General features: G+C 37.1%; 1 protein-coding gene across 1 annotated transcript in view; it reads right to left on the bottom strand.

Moving 5' to 3' along the window:
* SNTG2 (syntrophin gamma 2) overlaps positions 1-20,572 on the bottom strand; it is a gene marked incomplete at both ends in the record, with an annotated part of 319,669 nt that overhangs the window by 91,882 nt on the left and 207,215 nt on the right. Inside the window, one exon of the mRNA XM_082481246.1 lies at positions 15,528-15,619. Within this exon, the coding sequence (XP_082337372.1) occupies positions 15,528-15,619 (92 nt within the window). The remainder of the gene's footprint in view (positions 1-15,527; positions 15,620-20,572) is intronic.

Here is a 20,572-nt window from a genome sequence, read left to right as displayed (position 1 = left end):
TAGTGATAAAACTATTCAAGAAACTTAGGATTTAGTAGAGAAATAAAAAGAAGCACTCGTGTAGAAAGGAACACTAGCTATCTTGATATTATGCTTGTGACTTAATTTCAGTATTGGCTTAACATTAAAGATATTTAAATTTTTGTTAATACTAATATCTGACAATAAAAAGGAAATTGGTTTTAGTCATAAATGACCTGAACTTTCTCTAAATGCAACATAAAATACAATTTTGGTTTAAATTAATTTGGTCTGTGCAACTCTTCTACATGTCTCAAACAATTATCAGAGAAAAAGACACAAATAATATTCTAATGTAAAGACTACATTAGAGAATACTGGTTTCTTATTTGTGCATTGTGACTTTTATCCATAATGTTATTTAATAGTAGATTTAAAATTCTGATTTCTGTGTTATCACCATCCATATACAGACTGATGAATTTTGAAATTTAATCTTTGAGGTTTTCCTTCAAACGCTTTCACTAGAAAGGCAAGATTGTTGATACTAGCTAAGTAGTACGGGATGTCCAGATCTCAGAATAGAGAAAATATAAAATTTTACAATCTACTAATTTCATGTAACCATGGCATACAAAAGAAAATAACCCTAAATCAAAGGTGTGCAAACGCAAATTAAGTTAAGGGAATTAGCGTGGATATACAGCTATTGATAAAAGGGTCTACTCAAACCTAACCAAGAGCTTACATACAGACTGTTCAGCCTGCTCATATATGTAGCATCTTATGTATCACAACTAAATATTGCATTAAGGCACCAAGAATGAAACAAGATAAAAAGAAGACATTTATGAAATTTTAAAAGTTGCCACAGAACCACTGAACTATTCAGGAAACCGTAGAAACATATACATCTTAGTTGACAGACACCTGCAGAATATGCAGTTTGTTCCTAGTGAAATAATATCCAGAGGTTTACATCATTGTATCAATGACTGAAAGTACAGAACTATGGCCAAATTGTCAAAAAAGACAGTAACTGGTTTTGTTTGCAAATGATTTCAAAATACTGTTTACGGGCAAAAATCAATTAAATTAGAAACAGATTAGAAAATACTGGAAACCACTGCTCAGTGTACCAACTCAGATTTATGAGCATAATTATGAGCTTAAAAAAATGCTTATTAAATAAACAATAGAATGAGCTAGGAGTTTCTCACTGAATGCATGAAAACGATAAATTGAAATTTAGTGGTACTTACATCTGCACTACCATGACAGCTGAGCATTTCACTCTTTTATAAAGACAGTAATACTATTTACTGAGAGGCAGCTGAGAAGGATTCAATGTCATAGGTATTTAGGTCAAAGTTGGGCATTTGTGCTGTCTCTGAACCAAAATTATTTGTCCCAAGTTGAACAGAGAATTTTCCCGTAGAGAAGGGAGTTGAAAGCTGTTTGTTTTTTTTGTTTGTTTTTTTTTGTTTTTTTTTTTTTTTTTTTATGTGAGCTGTAAATATACAGTGAGTAGTACTTACAAAAGCAAATAAATCACAGAATGACCCAACTTCAGCTCTGTGGTGCCCAGATGTTCAAACGCCATAAAATTTACTCAAAATAAAGAGCATTCTGGGAATGGTTCTATTTCTTCTCCTTGCTTATAAGGATTTAGGGTTAATTTCCCTCCCTTCCCCGCCCCAAGTTCTTCCTTACAGTCAGCAAGGGCTGATCTTTCTATTTACTTCTTTAAATAAATCAAAATAGCGAGTTTCACATTCTAACAGGATGACTGAGAGTTAGTGATTGAGGCACACTTTTCTAGTAAATGAAAAATTTGTAATGAAATTGCCAGAGTTGACAACACTAAAGAATCTTTCAGACTGCAATCTCTTTGGGGAAAGGAATTTCATTTAGAGTATTTGCAATCACTAGAACAATCCCGCCTTCATTTGACTGAGATCTCCTGGTGTTGTTGCAGTACACATATTTCATAATCAAGTCTGTAGACTAACTCGCTTTCATAGAAATATCCCCAAAAGGCTAAGGTGTCTCCAAAGCTTAGTATAAATGTAATAATATCATAGTGAAGAAGCTGATGCATATTTTAGAATTCTGTACAAATTAAAATAATTGACAGAATCACATGCAATCTGTAGTTGAAGATTATCTACATAATCTAACGTGCCTGTCCGGAAACTGAAATGTCTAAGAATAAAGCACAAGGTAGCAGATTACAGTCAAACATAAATGCTTGAATATGATCACAGAATTTAAATCCAAGAATCAGAAAATAAAGCAACATAAAAATTCCTGAAGCACCTTCCTCTGTTCTTTCCATCAACTCTCAAGACACAGAAAACATCTAGAGAATTTAAACATAAAAGCCAGTCTTTTTCTTATAAATGATTAGCTGTACTTTTAGCAGGCTGTTGAAGAATATTCTGTAACATTCTATACAATTAAAGAGCATTTGCCAGCAAAAAAAATTCATGGGTGGATCACTCCTGTAATTTAATGTTTCCATTTGGCCCCTTACACTTCAATCAAATGCTTTAGTAGGATACCAAGGTAAAGAAAGAAATATCTCAATGTAAGTGAAGATCACAATTTTAGAAAATCTACATCACAGCTATTCATCAGATTCTTGAATTGAAGGGGGAAAAATGGCCAAAACCGCTTGGTCAAAATCTATTAACCTCAAAGTTCTGATAATATATTATAGAAATATTCCTGCCAAAATGCTAAACTGTTACAAGTGATGTAAACTCCTAAAGAAAATGTGGCTTCTCCAGACCATTTCAAAGTTGTGATATTTGAAAAACACACTGGAAAGAGTAATTCCACCCTGCCCAGTTCTGGACCTGCAGAAACCCTACTGCATGATCTGAACATTAATGACCAAGAACAGGGAAAGGATATGAAGGAGTCAAACTGGTCCAAGTTTCAAATGTCTGTTTCTTACTAAGCCATATAGTACAAACCACTTTACAGTAGAGCAGAAAGTTGGACTGACCCCTCTTTATCTTCTTAGGGACAAAAGAGGGCATAAGACCATTGCACAGAAACAAAATACTGCCATAGGACCAGCAGTTTGTTTTGTTCAATTTGCCCTATAATTTATTACACTTCAATCTGAGACAGATCCTTTGATGTATCCCCTTCTAAACACATGGCTAAAAATAACAAACTGAGGAAGAAGCAAGTCAATACAACTTTTGCAAATAGAGGTCATGCCTCACAAGTCTTTTAGAGTGGATCAAAACTGTTAATTAATATGAGAGAAACAATTGCTAAGGTGTACTTGGGTTTCCAAAACCCTTTTGTCCCTCACAAAAGGTTCTTAACTAATTTGCTCTGAAATAAGGCAAAATCCTCACACAAATTAATAATTAGCTAAAATAAGCAAAACACAGCAGTTAAGAACCAGTTTTCACTGTGGAGGAGCACTATCAGTGGACTCCCACAGCTACATATGCCATTCAGCATATTGATTAATGATCTGGGCAAGATGGTGAACACCAGACTGACAAAATTTACTATGCACAAGTAACAAAGAACGATAAAAAAAAAAAAACCAAACTGGAAACAGCTGCAGAAGCAGCTCATGATACTGAATGACTGAGAGATAAAAGAACTGCTAAAAATTTAGTAGATAAACGTATAGTAATGCACATGAGAAAAGACAATATTAACCTTCCCCATACTGTAATGGGATATGAACAGGCGATTAACACTCATAACTAAGATCTTGCTGTTGTGGGAAAAGCAAATGTTGAAAGGTATGAAATGGTTTCCATGCAAATAATGATTAAGTAAAGCAAAGATTCATTAGACTGGAAAAGAAGCAGCTGAGGGAACTGTATGATAAAGGTATGTAACAACATAAATAACAGTGAAAGGGATTAGGAAACAATGATTCACTTGTCCTGTTAGTATAAGAAACAAGGCTATCGATTAGAGGTAAAATACAGTAGGATAAAAACAAAAAACCCCTGTATTTATATAACAAACGCTGGCTCAGGAAGCCCCTATGCCAGAAATTATTGGAGATGTAGGAAACATACTCCAGAAATAAGTCTACGTATTTCCTCCGTTCTTGTATTCTCTTGAGGGCCTCTGCTGAGGACAAGCTATTTGGCTAGATGGTCCTCTGGTGTGACCCAGCGTACTGAACTGGCTGACCTTCAAGCCTTCTGCCTAGGAAACAGCTGCTGCTGCTCATGTTGAAAACTCTCCACACTGTTCCTTCAAAGCATATAAAAATTTGGCTCTTTAGAGATCATCTCTGCAATCACAGCTTTTATCCTCTGGTTCATTTCACACCTTTGGCTTTCCGCTGAGACCGCCAACAATGTTGCCAATTAATGCCAATTTGTTTGTAACACCTGTCCATTAAGAAATGGATTGAACACAAAAATCTCATTTTTGACAGAACACTGAACAAGAATCAGGTTGTAATGACACATAATCACTACCCACCTGGGACAGCTGTGTACTGTTGACCTGGAGGAGGGTCTGATGCTGTATCCCATTAGCAATCATTGACCTATGAAGGACAATGTAGGCAAGTGCTTTGTTGCTTTTTTTAACAACTATATAACAGCTCATTATGGGGCAACCAAGAAGTCTTCCCGTAAGTAGAATGAGTCCAAAAAATCTTCCATTAAGTGAGAGACCTAATCAGACATGTCTCTATAATTAAGTTTCCACTAAGAACACAGAAGGAAGGCAAAAAATCACAGCTGGCTGAGATGACTGTAAACTTTTAATCTTTGTGTGACATACGATTTGCAAAGCTTGGGAAACTCAGTCATTTTACCTTACTTTTTTTTTTAAACTGTCATTGGTTCTAAATCTCTGCAAGAAAAATGTCACGTCCTCAGAAGGAAGTGTTTCTGAATCCTAACTAGTAACTTAATTTGCAGTTTCTGCCAGGGCCACACCTTGAAAGCAGTCACAGTGGTATTTTCAGTTGACATATCGCTCTTTCCTTAAATGTGGGCTTCAGGCAGGTTGAAGCCGGGTGAATTCACTTTTGGAGTCAGAAATACTCAGGGTTATCTTACTCAGCATACTTAAGCCTGCTTTTAAATATACTTTTCATCCCCTATTACAAACACTTAAATTCTCTGGTTTGCAGAAAGGCAAGTCTTCCAAAGTCTTCACAGTGGATGTAGATGAAGGACTATATCTGGAGCAGTAATGCACCTATCGCAAACATTCTTGTACCACAATTAAGCAAAAAGGCAACAATAATTGGTACAGTTTATTCTTAGGAGACTAAACTAATTCGTATCAATGATGTCTTCCCTTGAAAGAAGCTACTTTTTTCCTTTGCTACCACAATGCCTGGCTGTTGCCACCAGCACTGAGAAATAAAGAGAGGACAGAAGAAATTCTGAGCTTTCTACTGTAAATGTAACCAGTGTAAATGATTTCACAAAGAACTTATTTGTGTTCTGTAAGAGTTTGATTTTCTATCAAAACTCCTTAATTTTTACAGTTACTTGCTAAATTACACGTTTCAGGCTTTCAAAAGACTGGCAAGATATAGACTTGTAAACTTAAGTTCAATGAATTTATTTTAATTTATATTAATCAATAAATTTGATTATTACTTTGATGAAGATTGAAATGTAAAAAAAAAATAAAAGGAAATAAAAGGTTAGCAAATATGATGTCCATTTACAAGAAGGGCCACAAGGAGGATCCAGGGAACTACAGGCCTGTCAGTCTGACCTCGGTGCTGGGGAAGGTTATGGAGCAGATCATCCTGAGTGTCATTACGCGGCACATACAGAACAACCAGGTCATCAGGCCCAGTCAGCATGGGTTCATGAAAGGCAGGTACTGCTTGACTAACCTGATCTGCTTCTATGAAAAGGTGACCCACTTAGTAGATGAGGGAAAGGCTGTGGTTGTTGTTTACCTGTACTTTAGTATAAAGTCTTTTACACTGTCTCCCACAGCATTCTCCTGGAGAAACTGGATGCATATGGCCTGGATGGGTGTATCCTTTGCTGGGTAATAAAATGGCTGGATGGCCATGTCCAAAGCGTTGTGGTGAATGGCGTTAAACTCAGTTTGTGGCTGGTCACAAGTGGTGTCCCCCAAGGCTCAGCATTGGGGCCAGTTCTGCTTAATATCTTTGTCAACGATCTGGATGAGAAGATCGAGTACACCCTCAGAAAGTTTGCAGATGACACCAAGTTAGGTAGGAGTGTTGACCTGCTTGAGGGTAGGATGGCTCTGCAGGGGGATCTGGACAGGTTGGATTGATAGGCAAAGGCCAATGGTATGAGGTTCAACAAGGCCAAGTGATGGGTCCTTCACTTGGGTCACAACAACCCCATGCAGCACTACAGGCTTGGGAAGAGTGGCTGGAAAGCTGCCCGGCAGAAAAGGACCTGGGGGTGTTGGTCAACAGGTGGCTGAATATGAGCCAGCAGTGTGCCCAGGTGGCCAAGAAGTCCAATGGCATCCTGGCTTGCATAAGGAATAGCATGGCCAGCAGGACTAGGGAAGTGATCGTTCCCCTTTACTCGACATTGGCGACGCTGCACTTCGAATACTGTGTTCAGTTTTGGGTCCCTCACTAGAAGAAAGACATTGAGATTCTGGAGTGTGTCCAGAGAAGGGCAACGAAGCTGGTGAGGGGTCTGGAGCACAAGTCTTATGAGAAGCGGTTGAGGGAATGGGGGTTGTTTAGCCTGGAGAATAGGAGTCTCAGGGGAGACCTTATTGCTCTCTACAACTACCTGAAAGGAGGTTGTAGCAAGGTGGGGGTCCATTTCTTCTCCCAAGTAACAAGCGATAGGACGAGATGCAATGGGTTCAAGTTATGTCTGGGGAGGTTTAGATTGGATATTAGGAAAAATTTTGTCACAAAAGGGCTGTCAAGCACTGGAACAGGCTGCCCATGGAAGTTGAATAACCATCCCTGGAGGTATTTAAAAGATGTGTAAATGTGGCACTTAGGGACGTGGTTTAGTGGTGGATTTGGTAGTGTTACGTTAACTGTTGGACTCAATGATCTTCTTTTTTCCAACCTAAATGATTCTATGATTTGATGATTCAATGAAATAAGAATCAAAGTGTATCATTAAAGTCTTGAGCCTGTTCCGTAAACCGATATTTCTACCAAGCACATGTATATGTAAGAGGCATGACTAATTCTAGATTACTGTCTTTGTTGATACTGGTTCAAAACCAGATTTTTGCTATTTCTGCTTTGGTGAGCATTGTTGATAATTTCTGAGAACAATATAAAATATTTCTCTGTAAAATATGTATACGAAAGTGCTAGCAACATTAGTACATTTGATATTTAGATATTGAAATATTTTCCTTGTAAAAACAACTCTGAGGTTGATATCATAGAGTCATAGAATTATGGAATATCTCAAGTTGGAAGGGACCCATGAGGATCATTGAGTCTAATTCCTTGCTACTTGCAGGACTGCCTAGAACGAAATCATATGACTATGAGCACCATCCAGATGGTCCTTGAACTCTTGAAATGGTAACGGCTTGGCATAGCTTCATTTCCTTAAGCTATAACTGAAAACATTGGCCAATAAGTTTTAATGGATTTTGGTAAAAACTTTTAAATCAATAAACACTAACTTTCTTGCACCTTTTTGGAGCAAATTGTAGTGCATCTTGTCAAAACTCCATTATTGAAAATATTACAGCATACTCAAAAGAAAGCCCTCAATATAACAAGCTTTTCAAAGTAGGCAGATTTGTCTTACAGTTACTCTGGAGGAAGAGAATTAGACATATAATTTCGTACAACAGCATCAGCAACCATTCAACCCACAGTGAATTGGATGAGCTCTGTATAGTTTTCAGTCAGGTCTGTGACCGAAATATATCTATATATTGTATATACATATATTATATATATTTATATTTATAGGTAGGATTAGTTTTCAGTGGATCAATAAACTGATCTGACCAATGTATGGCTAAGCATTTGCTAATATTTATTCCAGGGATAGATGGGAAACAGAGGCTGTAGATTGGTTGGAGAAGAAAAGAAGACCACTCTACTTAGCAGTAAAAGTCTTACATTAGCTTACTTTAACCACTGAACAACACAATTAACATCTGTTCAGCTGGGAGTTGAGACATGAGTGAAACTCTTGTGATGCCCAGTTGAAGAAACACATTATTGAGATATCTGCTGTAAATAGGAGTCAATTAGAGCGTTCGACTTGTCTCAGAATTCAGAGGGATTTAATGACGATATCAAAATACCTGTGCATTCCTTTGATGCAGCATCAATTTAGGAGAGGGTCTATGTTTATTTATTTTTAATGGAATTCTTAGATGCAGGTGCACAATGCTGTGACAGCTTTAAGAAGACAGTAATTATCTGGTAAAGTATGCATCACCAAATCATTTAATAGATAAAGGCTTCTATACAGGAAACAAGCTCTTCCAGATGAAGTAACAATTTGGACAAGTTATTTGATGTCTTTAAAATTCAGTGAAAGCAACAACTTTTAATTATACCGCTCTATTCTACGTTATTTTAATTAATGGACGTTGTTTAATTAAATGGGAGGAAGGTGAAACAGCATGTGAAACAAGGATACTATCCCTCCCTTTTTATCATAGAAAAGAAATGCTGTTTTTAATTCGAATGCTGCATCACATTCACGCTTTTGAAATTTAATGACTGCTCTTGAGGACATTTCATGCTTTTTAATTAATGGATGATTTTGCAGACACTGAGCACCTATATGTGGTGTTCACATGGAGAGTCTGTATAGCAGTACATGTTAGAGACTTACACTGCCCTGGTCACTGCAGTAGCTGTGCAGTTAAATCAATGGGATTACTATTTTACCAGTGCGGAACAAATGACAAACCTTTCAATTATATAAGTTTCTCTAGAAGTGATTTACAATGGAAATATTAATGAATATTTCATTACAGCTGTGCTGCTAGGTGCTATAACATTATTATTTTTTTAATGAACCAATAAGGTACAAGCCTGAATAAGATATTTTTAGACGTTACATATGGACTATTTGACAGAATCTTGCACCTTTTTCTTTAATTTGTTTCCCTCGGGCTATTATGTAATTGGTTCCTGAGTAACCTCAACAACCTTGCCTGGAACACCTCTCCAGATATATTCTTCCTTTGAGGGTAGGGGCCAGGGGCCAGAGTAGTTTGTATTAAATCTCAGCACAAAAAGCAGGAAGTAATTATGACTCTTCTTAAACGGTAGCAGCAGTCAGAAATCAAACCCCAACATTAAAGGTATATAGGGAAAAGTCTAGAACAAAATATAATGTTGAAATGACTATGGTGTGACACTATAAATGGAAGTGTACCCAAACTTCAGCTGTTACAGAAAACTTTTAGCAGCCTTTCATATCCGCAAATGGGGCGTGCTGTCCTTGCTTAGAAAAATTAGCTCAAGGTTAGGGAAATTCTTTGAACTCTACACAGTCTGCACATCCCCCAGGATAAATCTCAGGTTTGACTCTTGCTTGCATCCCTAACTAGGAGCTCAGTAAGTGTCAATTTGTTGCAAGAACCTGTGGAATGACACTGCATGCAACTTTGTGGGAGAATTCGTTGCCTCAATTTTACTATCATTTTTCACTATCAACCGTTTATAGCATGTACCTGAGCTGCTGGATTTCACCTATGCTAACATCCAATCTAGAAACAGGTCATCACTATATGCCTCTCTACTTCCATGCTGATCATTAGCAGTGCCCGGTATTCGGAACAGTAATTGCACACTAACTTGGGGCAAGAGTAGAAGGATCTTTCTAGTTAAAAAAAAAAAAAAAAAAAAAGAAGAAGAAGAAAAAGAGAAAGCTTACTTTCCTTTCTTCTAACACTTCAGCTTCCTCATTTAGTCTTCAATCTCATGAATGCCACCATATATATTTCTCTCTAACCAAGGACTTCTGATACTCCCTGCTAATACACATGAAAAATGGCTGCTCTTTCTGTTCACCGTGTTGGCAACAGGTGAGAAATGGTCATAATTTAATTTACCCGTACAACAGAATTTCAAATTTCAAACTTCTATTTATAATCTAGCCCTGACCTGAGGTGGTCCATTTTGCACCTGTGTAGTCATAGGCAGGAGAACAGATAATAAGAGAAAAAAGAGAGATTATTTTGTCCAAGAATCGAATGTAAATTTAATACCTCCACAGCTCTCATTCTGCACTCCTGAATATCATGGGCCAAACAGAAGGGCATAATTCATTAATAAATAACACCACTCCCCAAAACTCCTTTGTCTATCTGTGCAAATGAAAGGTGCTCAATGCACTCAGTGCAACCTACAGAGCAATACAACTCTCCCTAAAACAGATTCCTGGTGACTAGTCAGACGAATTGCTCCCTACGATCCGTCAAGTAAGCAAAGGGACTCAAAATATTTTAATCACAATTGTAATTAAAAAAAAAAAAAGGCAAATGCATAAGGAGAAAGAAAATGACCCAATTTCTATCAGAAATTATAAAAAAGTTAATAAATTGGGCTTTATATCCTAAGCCATTTTCTTTTTGCTGCAGCTGCAAACTAAAATGAACAAATTCATAAGAACTCTAAACAATGCATTCACATGAAAGGGCCGTGTATGAGAAGAATATGTATAATTAAAAAATAAAACCAGATACCTAAAAAATGCAAGATACTGTTTTCTACTTGGCATATTAGTTCCATTGTGATCCTGCTGTACTTTTTTCTGAGAGACAAATAACAAATCCAGAATCTTTTATCTGAACTTTCTTGGTCTTCAACTTCTTTTCAAGTGGCAACAGATTTGGATTTAGGCCAGCCCCCACTTAAAAATTGAAGCTGCCTTCTTTGACAGTGTACGAGTATCATATTAATTTTCAGTGTTTTAAGTGAGTACTTTTTAAACTACTATTAGATGCCATAAAGCAGCAAATATTGTTCAGTGTTCATTTATTTAGCAGCTACTAAGTCTTTCTTTGTACTTTCAATGCCATGTTTCCTTTCACCAGCTTTTGTCAATGCTCTAAGTTAAAGAAAAAAAATCCTAAAACCATATTTGACTTAAACTTTAGTGGGAAATTATACAAGTGTTTAATTGCTGTGCAGAAGAAACGACCAACCTGATCAATCAGATGTTAAATACTAGAAGAAATAAGTCTGCTGAAAGGATTAGCAGTGACAGTGGGGATCAATACAACTAAAAGATAAGACTTCTAAAGGTACCTTTTATTCACTTCACTAATGTCATAGCGAAAGTCCCAATCAACTCTAATCACAATTAGAAAAACACAGCACTTTTGAAGAGCTAAACCTAAATTAAACAACTTCAATATTCAAGATCAAAAGCATTTCCTTAACAATTCTATAGTAGTGGAGTAGGAAGGTGTTATTTAATAGGCTTTTTCCAGCTTTTATGGCAACGATTTCTGAGAGATGTAATCAGAAACAGAAAATTTGGATTATTTTTCCCTGTAGATGGAAAGGGGGCAGTCACTTTATATTTTATTAACGGAGAAAAAGGAGCACACTTATTTGCAGTGTGTTTATCTTATTTCATAAAGGTCCTCAGCAGAGCAGCAGTTCAAAATATTTGAGCTAGCTGTGCTCATGTATTTTAATTTTCTCTTTGACAAATAAATGGAAGACATAGTGATGATTACTTTCATGACAGTAACCAGCGCTGTATCTCTAACTGAGCTATTTTTTGTATTTATTACATTAATTACATTTTATGCATGTACATTACCAAATGATAGGCTGAGAATTGGAAGTCAATTTAAAGTTACATTCCTTTCATATTCAGTGAGAAAAACATGGATTTTCTGATCAAGAGTTGGCAGAGTCTATTGGCATCACATGCTAAACTGGTCTAATAGAAAAGGTATCGATCTGAAATCCTGAAAATTTTCTTCTTTCAAGTGAACTACAGGATGAAAAAAATGAAGAATAAAATAAAACTTCAGAATGATCAATAGCGTGTTTATACTGACTTGGAAGATGCTACAGGAACATTCAAAAAATAAAAATATTGAAGCTTTCAGATGTAGGGCGTCAATTCAATCTCACTTCAATGGTCTGGTCACACACTCCACTAATGTATCCATCACAATAGCTTTTACTATCAGCAAGAGGGTGTTCACCCCCCTTTCTTGGATCCTCTTCCCCTTTTGCCTTTGCATGTTTGGGATTGAACTGTATCATTCTCTCACTCTGGAACCAGGACATTAAAGATTCATTATTCTACTGATCCCACCCAGAGCTGAGCATCTGCATTTTTTCTTTTTTAAAAACTGTACTTGATGATGAAGTAGGAAATGTCTTTTTTAAAGCAAAACTTTCTGATTTAACAGATGAAACAAAGCAACCAAGGAAAAAATATTTTAAAGCAATTTAGAAAATTTTAAGTGCCTGTTTAGTTTCATTTAACCAACTAAACTAAACATACACTATCAAAATTAAATTAGAGCTCTTAAATTACATGAACACTCAGAAAATCATGATTTACTCTGGTCTCACTTCACTTATTAGAACATCGCTTTTAGAAAATTCAGGGAAGCTGGATTTTCAAACAAATGAAAACCTCCTACATTTTCCCTTTGCAAAGTAACTAACATATTATTCAATGGTGTCTTAAACAAGAATTTGTTTTATTTCTGGCCTCTTTTTTTTTTTTCACCCCCAATTTCTCCAGAGAGCTGGCCTGGACATCTAGGATATTTGGACATCTAGGAGAATATCACTACAGAATTTTCTTCATTGTTTTGTAGTTAGAATCCTTCAAGTAAACAATGTGTAATCCCTAGCCTAGAGACCACCTCTTCTGAACGTTTTATGTTCCCCTGTGAAACTTCACATTGTGTTTAATAAACCACTTTTATGTTACAGATGAATGTATCTGCCACTACCAATCTCGACAGTATTCGTTGCAGTGCAGAAGCACAAAATAATTAGGTGTGAAGAGAGCACTTCAGCTCATTTCGCTGTGTTCCAGAGAACCCTGTTAAAGCGCTATACTGCAAACTGCTCTGATGTTATAGGGCGGATGTATATAAATCCTGAAGATGGTATCACGTCACATACAACGGATGCTTCACAGCAGAGGTGATAAAACATATCTAACAGAGGCAAGCTAGCACCAGAACTGAAAATGGTATAACCACATTAGGCAGAAGCAGCTTGATGTTAACACGGCTAAACTACTGTCTACATGATACAAGCCAGTATCACCACAACATATTCTATTGTGCCACGTGAATTTTGCAGCCTGAACACAGCATTAGCTCAAATGTCTCTATTATTGTTTTTCAGAATAGACATGCTGAATGACATCTCGGTAAAACTGGCACAACAGTAATTCCTTACCTCTCGTTCCTCTCCTTTCCTTTACCTTGTGTGCTTTCTGGACCAGAATTCGGCTCATAAATATACATGCATTGTCTAACATGGCATGGATCTGACTGTGGTTAGGAAGATACATACAACTGCAACACAAACTTACAGGATGCAATACTCAAAGTGAGTCAGATCTCCACTACCGAGATGACATTAAAAAGGGATATAAATATCCTCAGGCTTAATGGGCAATCCCATTATAGGAAATGTCGGTTCTATTCTTCCTTTACTGTGAAAATGAAAATGTCGAATTAAAAAAAAAGCAGAAGCGCTCACTAGCTGGTAGTCGAAACACATTTATAACCACTTTTGAAGATCTGATCACAGCTCAGTTACGCACACAGCTTAGTTTGATAGCAGCTTGACCCCACACCTCCAGCAGACCATCTCAAAAGCCAGTCACTCCTGCTCAGAATAGTTAGAAACTTGCTTTTGCATTTCACATAAAGAATCTGGCGATTTTTCATTTTGTTTCCTATGAAGAGAGATCGTGACTTTTTTACTAGGCTAGATATAATGTAGATTGTTTTGTTTTATTTCACTTCTAGGTCATAGTGTCTGGTGCGTACATAGCTCCTCATGTGACTTTATGTCAAGCTTCAGAAAAATTAAGTGCTGTATAAAAACAAGCTAGTACCCTAGTATTCTCCTTTTCTTACCTTCTATTTTTCCACTTATATTTCAAGCTTATGCACAGTCTTTTGTGTGCTGCCTTGGAAACTAACTCTAAATTACTCTGTTCCAAGTCTACAAAACTCCAGCCGCTAATTTATGTTTTTATAATGCGTACAATTCAAAGTGTGCAATTCCCACCGTACAGTCAGAATGATTATTGAAAGTTATTATGGCACACTCATTCTAGCACTTAATAGGCATTAATTTACTATAACATGCTAATGCAATCACAGGCAATCATCTGACCACAGCCCTCTTATAATGTAAGCTCTTTGCAGAAAAGGCTTTGCTTGTCTGCAGAGCCCCTGGTAGACAGGCATTGCAAAATGCTGGACCCTGAGGCCAGACTGGGGTTCTTTAGCAAGACAACGATACAAGGTAAATAAAGGTAATTATTATCTGGATAATTAAAAACTAATAAACATGAAACCTCCTCTATCTATGCTCCGTTTGGACCCCAAGCACTAAGGTACAGGCATCCACGCAGAAAAGCATATTTCTATTTATTTATTTATCATACGTATATAATATATTTATATTAGCATATATATATTTACTAGATGAAAATAAGCCTTAAGGATTAGTTTAGAAAGACAGTGCTCAAAATAGTGCAAAGCTTGGGAGAAGTACAGTAAGCAGCAGACACCGATACCTCTGGCTGAGTAGGAAAGAAAAGGAAAAACAGAGGAGAGGAGAAGCCTTCACTCCATTCACTGGGCATTCCTTCTGTAAAATTTAATAGCCGGCTGAAAGACTACAGCTACAATCTGTTAAGAGCTAAACAAGTTTTGAGCACAAAGGTCCATGTCCTTGTACAGCTAATATTTATATCTTCAATCTTCATTTTTAAAAGAACAACATTGTTGCCTACTAAGACATCCTATCTTCTTTGGCTTTGCTGACTAGTTTTTTCCTGGAGAAATGATTTTTTTTTCCCACAATACTGCAATTAACTCAATCATAGCTGTTCACTGCAGAAAAGAGAACTGAATGTCCTCTGGATTAAAGAAACAGCCCTTTTTTTTCCTCCATGTCTGCTTTCCCATTTTATTTCTTTTTCCCCTTGTTTTTCTTATCACAAAAGTTTGCCCCAATAATTCATTTTCACTTTCTTTTCTGAATCCCATGTATATTTCAGCATCTATAGCCGGACTAAATTCAATAGTATAATACTACAACTCAACAAAGTATGACAAAAGTCCACACAAATTCATGCCTCAACAATGATTAAATCTTACTGTGTTCACTCCTCCAAGCTTCTCAGTTGCCTCAGAGTAAGAACCTAGCAGCCCAGGACCCCATGTTGGCTACTTTGTGAGAAGAGAATTTTACAGTGTATGCACTTAAAAAACAATCAAACAAACAAACAAGCAAGCAAACAAACAACAACAAAATAATTAAGGTAGCCTTATAGTCCTACACTAGCATTTTGAAGCTCAGAATGGGAAGAGCACTTACATAGCTTACACTATGTTTTTATTATTCATTTGCTTACAGTGTTAGTTGAGTTTCCATTTAAATGTAAGCCACTGTCAAAGAGAGGTGATGAAGCTCCACTGCTGTGATCACTAGATGGCCCAGGGGAACCTAGAAATCGGATCATGAAAAATAATTGCTTAAGTTAAAAACATAGGTATATATCAGGCAATATCTATTCCAGCTGTAAAACACAGGAATAATTTTTAATATAAATCACCAAACCAGGCCAGAAGTACTACTTGAACTTTAGGATGACAGCCAATAAAATGTGTCTGACCATATGCTATACGTTACGTCTAGAAAGTAAAAAAGTAGCTAGATGTCATCTTATAGAGGCTGTGCTCATCGGAATTATTTGTATGCTTAACTGTTTGCAAGATTAAGCCTTTTTTCACCGAGAATGAGATATTCAAATACAAGTAAGAAATTCAGTTGCACAAATACTATTAATTTAAGGAATAAATTTCCTATTGAGTGTTGAAAGTCTCACCTTAGAGTATAACCATGGACTGTATTTTTAAACAAAGCTATTAAGAAACTCTGAGGCAAGTACTAACTGTACACATACATACACTATTAATGAATACATATTTTTCTCAAAATGCTAATTACTTTCAAGAATGATGCACCTTCTCAAACTGAGAAGTTAAAACCAGTCAGTCATCTTGAAATGTTGATACTATGTTAGTATGTTAATATTACACAGTTATTCTTCAAGATGGCTCTTCCTTTAGCAGTTATGCATCACGATCCTGGTTTAGTAGTTAAAGTGACTCCACGAAAGCTTAATACTTTTGTAACATACAATAATGGAAACAGCACAAAGTCACATCATTGTGTAATTTTTGCTTAAATATAAAATGTTAACATATAGCACCAATAATATACAATTACTGTCAGGCAGCACTTGGTCTTATCAATAAAGCACATAAAATCAGTTTCACAGAATTATATTCATCATCACTGAAAACTCATTTTTCCATCTGAAGAAGTCACCTGAAATTGCCTGTAGATCATTTCACATTAATAGGTCTGTCAAGTCTAACATCACCAAAGTCAAAAAGTCATTCTTAGTCATATATTTTTGTATGTATCTATTCCACTTATCTGAAAGATTTAGCAAAATGAAACTTAATTCAACAAAAGCTCATTTTCTCTGTAACAAATTTCTGTCAGTTCAGTGCTGAGGTCTCAGAATTACACACTGAATTCTGAAGTTTCATCATGTTTTCATTTGAAGTCCTTTCTGTACAGCGTTAGATGTATCTAGCCACATTTTGTAGCTACTATATATGTACAGTAGACTACAAAAACCTATGTTCAGACTCACAGATGACCACAATGACTTGCTGGAACAGAAGATTTCTAATTTTTTAAAATAAAATTTTTTTTTCTATTTTTTTTTCTAATTTTTTAAAATAAAAATAATGAAATAAAAAGTCTGGCATTATATTCTCCACTGAATAGTCTCCCTCTCGGGGAGTCCCACTGTCTCCAGCAGTAGACAACTACGACAGGTCCATGAGTCAATCAGATTCTTAAAGTAGAATTATCCTCCCTCTTCAGCAATTCAAGCATATCAAAAGACATTAATTCAGATATTTTCAAATCTCTACATCCAGTTTTTACCATAATACAAAATAATACATTAGAATATTTTCTTTTTTTAAGTAGAGAAAACTGACATCCGTTGCATGGGAAAGCTAAGAATAAAAGGTTAAGGACCGTATTTCTCTCCTCCCACAGGGTCCCTGCAGACTTGCTTTTCAGTTCAGCAGTGTCCTTTGGTCTTCTGAGTCAAAATACACAGGCTCTCTCAGGCTCCACTACCTCCAGCACTTGATTGCAAGCAAGTTCACAAGTCTTTCAGTCTGCTTCCTACCTATTCTGCCTCACTCACTCATGGACTACTCCTTCACGGTCCTGTTCATTTTACAAGCTCCCTCTGTATATGCTCAGCTGCTTTCATGGAAGGTGCAGTGCGCTCATCTCTCCAAGGAGCTCCGTTTGCCTCCCCACATGGCAGCCCCAAAGCAATCAGGTAGTCTTTCCTCCCTGTTCTTAGAACAAAACACAGCATGTACATACACAAGATATACACGACACAAAAAATACTAACACAAAGTAGATCTTGCACTGTCTGCTACTGTAGCCCTTGCTCAAGTAGATGAGACTCCAAATCAAGTGTTAGGTACCAGTCCAGACTCTGGAACATTAGTTCGAGAAAGACTATCAAAACAAAGTGTTTACATAAAATAAAACATCTGCTACAACTCCCCCCTCCATGACTACAATACAGTACCCTGATGGGTACCGATGCTGGAAAAGAAAGTATTTGGTATGCTGTGAGATTTCTAGCAAACATTATTGCCTAGCTCTCCTCCTATCCCGCCCGTACCATAGCTAGCCAGCCAGCCTGAGACATGCAAACCTACACTATGACAGGCATCGTCCGTTTAATTTGCTTATTCTCAGCTGTGGCATTTTTGTTATTTTGAGAAGGCTGCGTTAGGAAGGATCACGTGGGTAAGGAGAAGATCTTTGCCTGATCTTTACCTGAGCAATAGCTGAGTGCGGTCAGAGGGAAAAAAAAAACCAACCTTACCCTGTATGGTGAGAAGGGGCCAGAGAGAGAGAGAGAGCGTGAGAGGGCAAGGATATAGGAGTCTGCAGTTCACAAAAGAGACCGAGATGCCCCTGGGGGTAGCAGGAAAAAAGGCAGGCAGAACTCCAAGGTGAGGGAAAGAAACTTTGTGAGGATCACAGGGGATTTTGCAAAGCAAGCAGTAACTCAGGATATCACCAAGCTAGCTGACACTAAACCTAAAGCAAGAATTTATTTGCAGTGGTACAGGTAGGAGTTGTTAATAAATCCTTTTATATTCTTTTTGACAGAATCACTGAGATTTTTCAATTTAAAATCTTAGGTATTCTACTACTCATTTTAATAAAGCCTGGATTCTATTGTTAACTTTAAAAGCCTTAAGCTTTCTAGACCTAGAAAAGTCTCTATTAAAGTTCTGGTCAACTCAGAGTCCTATCAACAGGTGTTTTTTTATCTCAGTCAGTGAATTACACTAAATCTCTAAATAACAAACAAAACCCCTGAAATGCAAGACAGAATATCAATGTACAGTGAATAGTCAGCAAGACGTTATCCTTTACAACAATTTGTCTTATGATCAATATTGCTGAACGATAATGGATAATTTTTCTAACTTGCTAATTATGTCATAGACAAAAAGCTCATTCCAGAAAAACCCCAAATTTAAAATCAGTAAAACACTCCTGGTAATTTTTGATTACACTACAAGCTTTGCCATTTCCGAATATTCTGATAATTTGGTATAACTATCAAAAAGAAAAGAGAGCCTGTTTTATCATAAAATCTCCTGAGGAGTCTTTCTAGCAGCAATGAATTTTATCTAAAAGGGTCCTACGAGCCCTGCTCAACTCTGGGACGGGAAATGGACTTAGCTTCAGAGAATACTTAATGACAATACCCAAGAGCCGATGCCATAATTATTCTGTAACAGACTAACAAGTAACCCTTATAGCCACTAATAACTTCCTGACCCAGCTCCAAAACCCAAAATTCCTTCCTTTGGTTTTCAGAAACACAAATCTATGCTCTCTCTAGCTGACAGTGACCTTAGGGCAAACCACAGGCCATGGGAAGAGGAATCATCCTAGCCACGGAGCCAGACAACCCAGTGAAGCAGACAGTTAATGACCCTACTGGCCCATGCTAACTTCTGATCTGGGCATGATAATCGCTTTTTGAGAAAGAATTATTTGCCCTATGCAAAATTATGCCAAGCATTCTGTAATATTTTATAAAATTGCTGATCAGTTTCCTGTGGCAGAGAATATTTCCTGGCATAATTTAATTTACTATTATAGGCAGTCTTATAACAGTCTAGTAAGGGCCAAGATTGCCTGTGAAAGAGACAATGATCAACACTGGCATACTGCCTTGGGTTAGGGCCCCCTACAAACAGAGAAACAAGCAGTCCTTGTCTCATCCTTATGTGTCAGTTAATCAGTATCCATGTCTAAACCCATGCCAAATCCTGTATTTGTTGTTCACAACCCATGAAGGAGTGAAGCAACCAGAAAAATGTGGTGAGAACTGTAGGAACATACTTCCCTGCTGTGACATCTTGTGCTTTTCACATTCGTGGCATGAGATAGCGTATGAGAAAGAAGCAGGGTAGGCAGATGCTACTCCTGATGATGTACTTATAAGAAATATTAATAATACTAGTTAATAGGAAGAGACAGTATGGTTGCATTTGAACCGAACACACCACAGCACTAAAACTGCCAGCATAGAAGCTTGTCTGAATGCTTGAAGGTAGGGGACCATGAGCCTGAGTCTTCTGGGATGCTAGGGAAGGCCAAGATGCTTCAGATGTAGGCATGCATACACTTAAATGTTGCCTGCATTGAGTTGTTACGTACTTCATTGCATAGTAGAATTGCTACTTAGCTTGTTATATGTGTCACTGATGCTTCATGACTGGAATTCCCTTTTGTGCATGGCCTTGTGAAAAACTCTTCTTGAAATGGGGTGCTTTGTCCCACCACTGCTATTCTCTATAACTTCAGTGTACGGCCCTACACAAGACCTATTTTCAATAATTTTCTACACCTTATTTGCTTATTTCCTCACCGAAAGAATGAGTATTATGTCAAGTCACTTACCAAAGATCATCTCACTCACTGAGCTTGGTTTCAGCCTGTATGGGATGGCTGAACAGAACATCCTGGAGAGGAGCAAGCTGAGGTCCAGGTTCAGTTCAGAAGGGTCATTTCTTAAGTTCCTCAGCTGTCTGACCATACTTAGCAAATCCTTTTGTTGAGCATGTAGCATAGGAGTGAAGGCGTGGGTTCATGCATGGGACTGGGCAGGGTAGTACAATGCTTGCCAAACATTTTCTCATGCTCTGTGTAAAGGAGTCAGCTCTAATAAGCTACCCAAAATGAGCAGTTTGTATCTGCTTCATTTAAGAATGATTGCTTCTCTGCTGTGCTTGTTGATAGTCCGTGACAGCTCGT

This window comes from Vanellus vanellus (genome assembly GCF_965231255.1).
Source record: "Vanellus vanellus genome assembly, chromosome: 3".
NCBI lineage: Eukaryota > Metazoa > Chordata > Aves > Charadriiformes > Charadriidae > Vanellus > Vanellus vanellus.
This window is presented reverse-complemented; position numbering and strand designations above follow the sequence as displayed.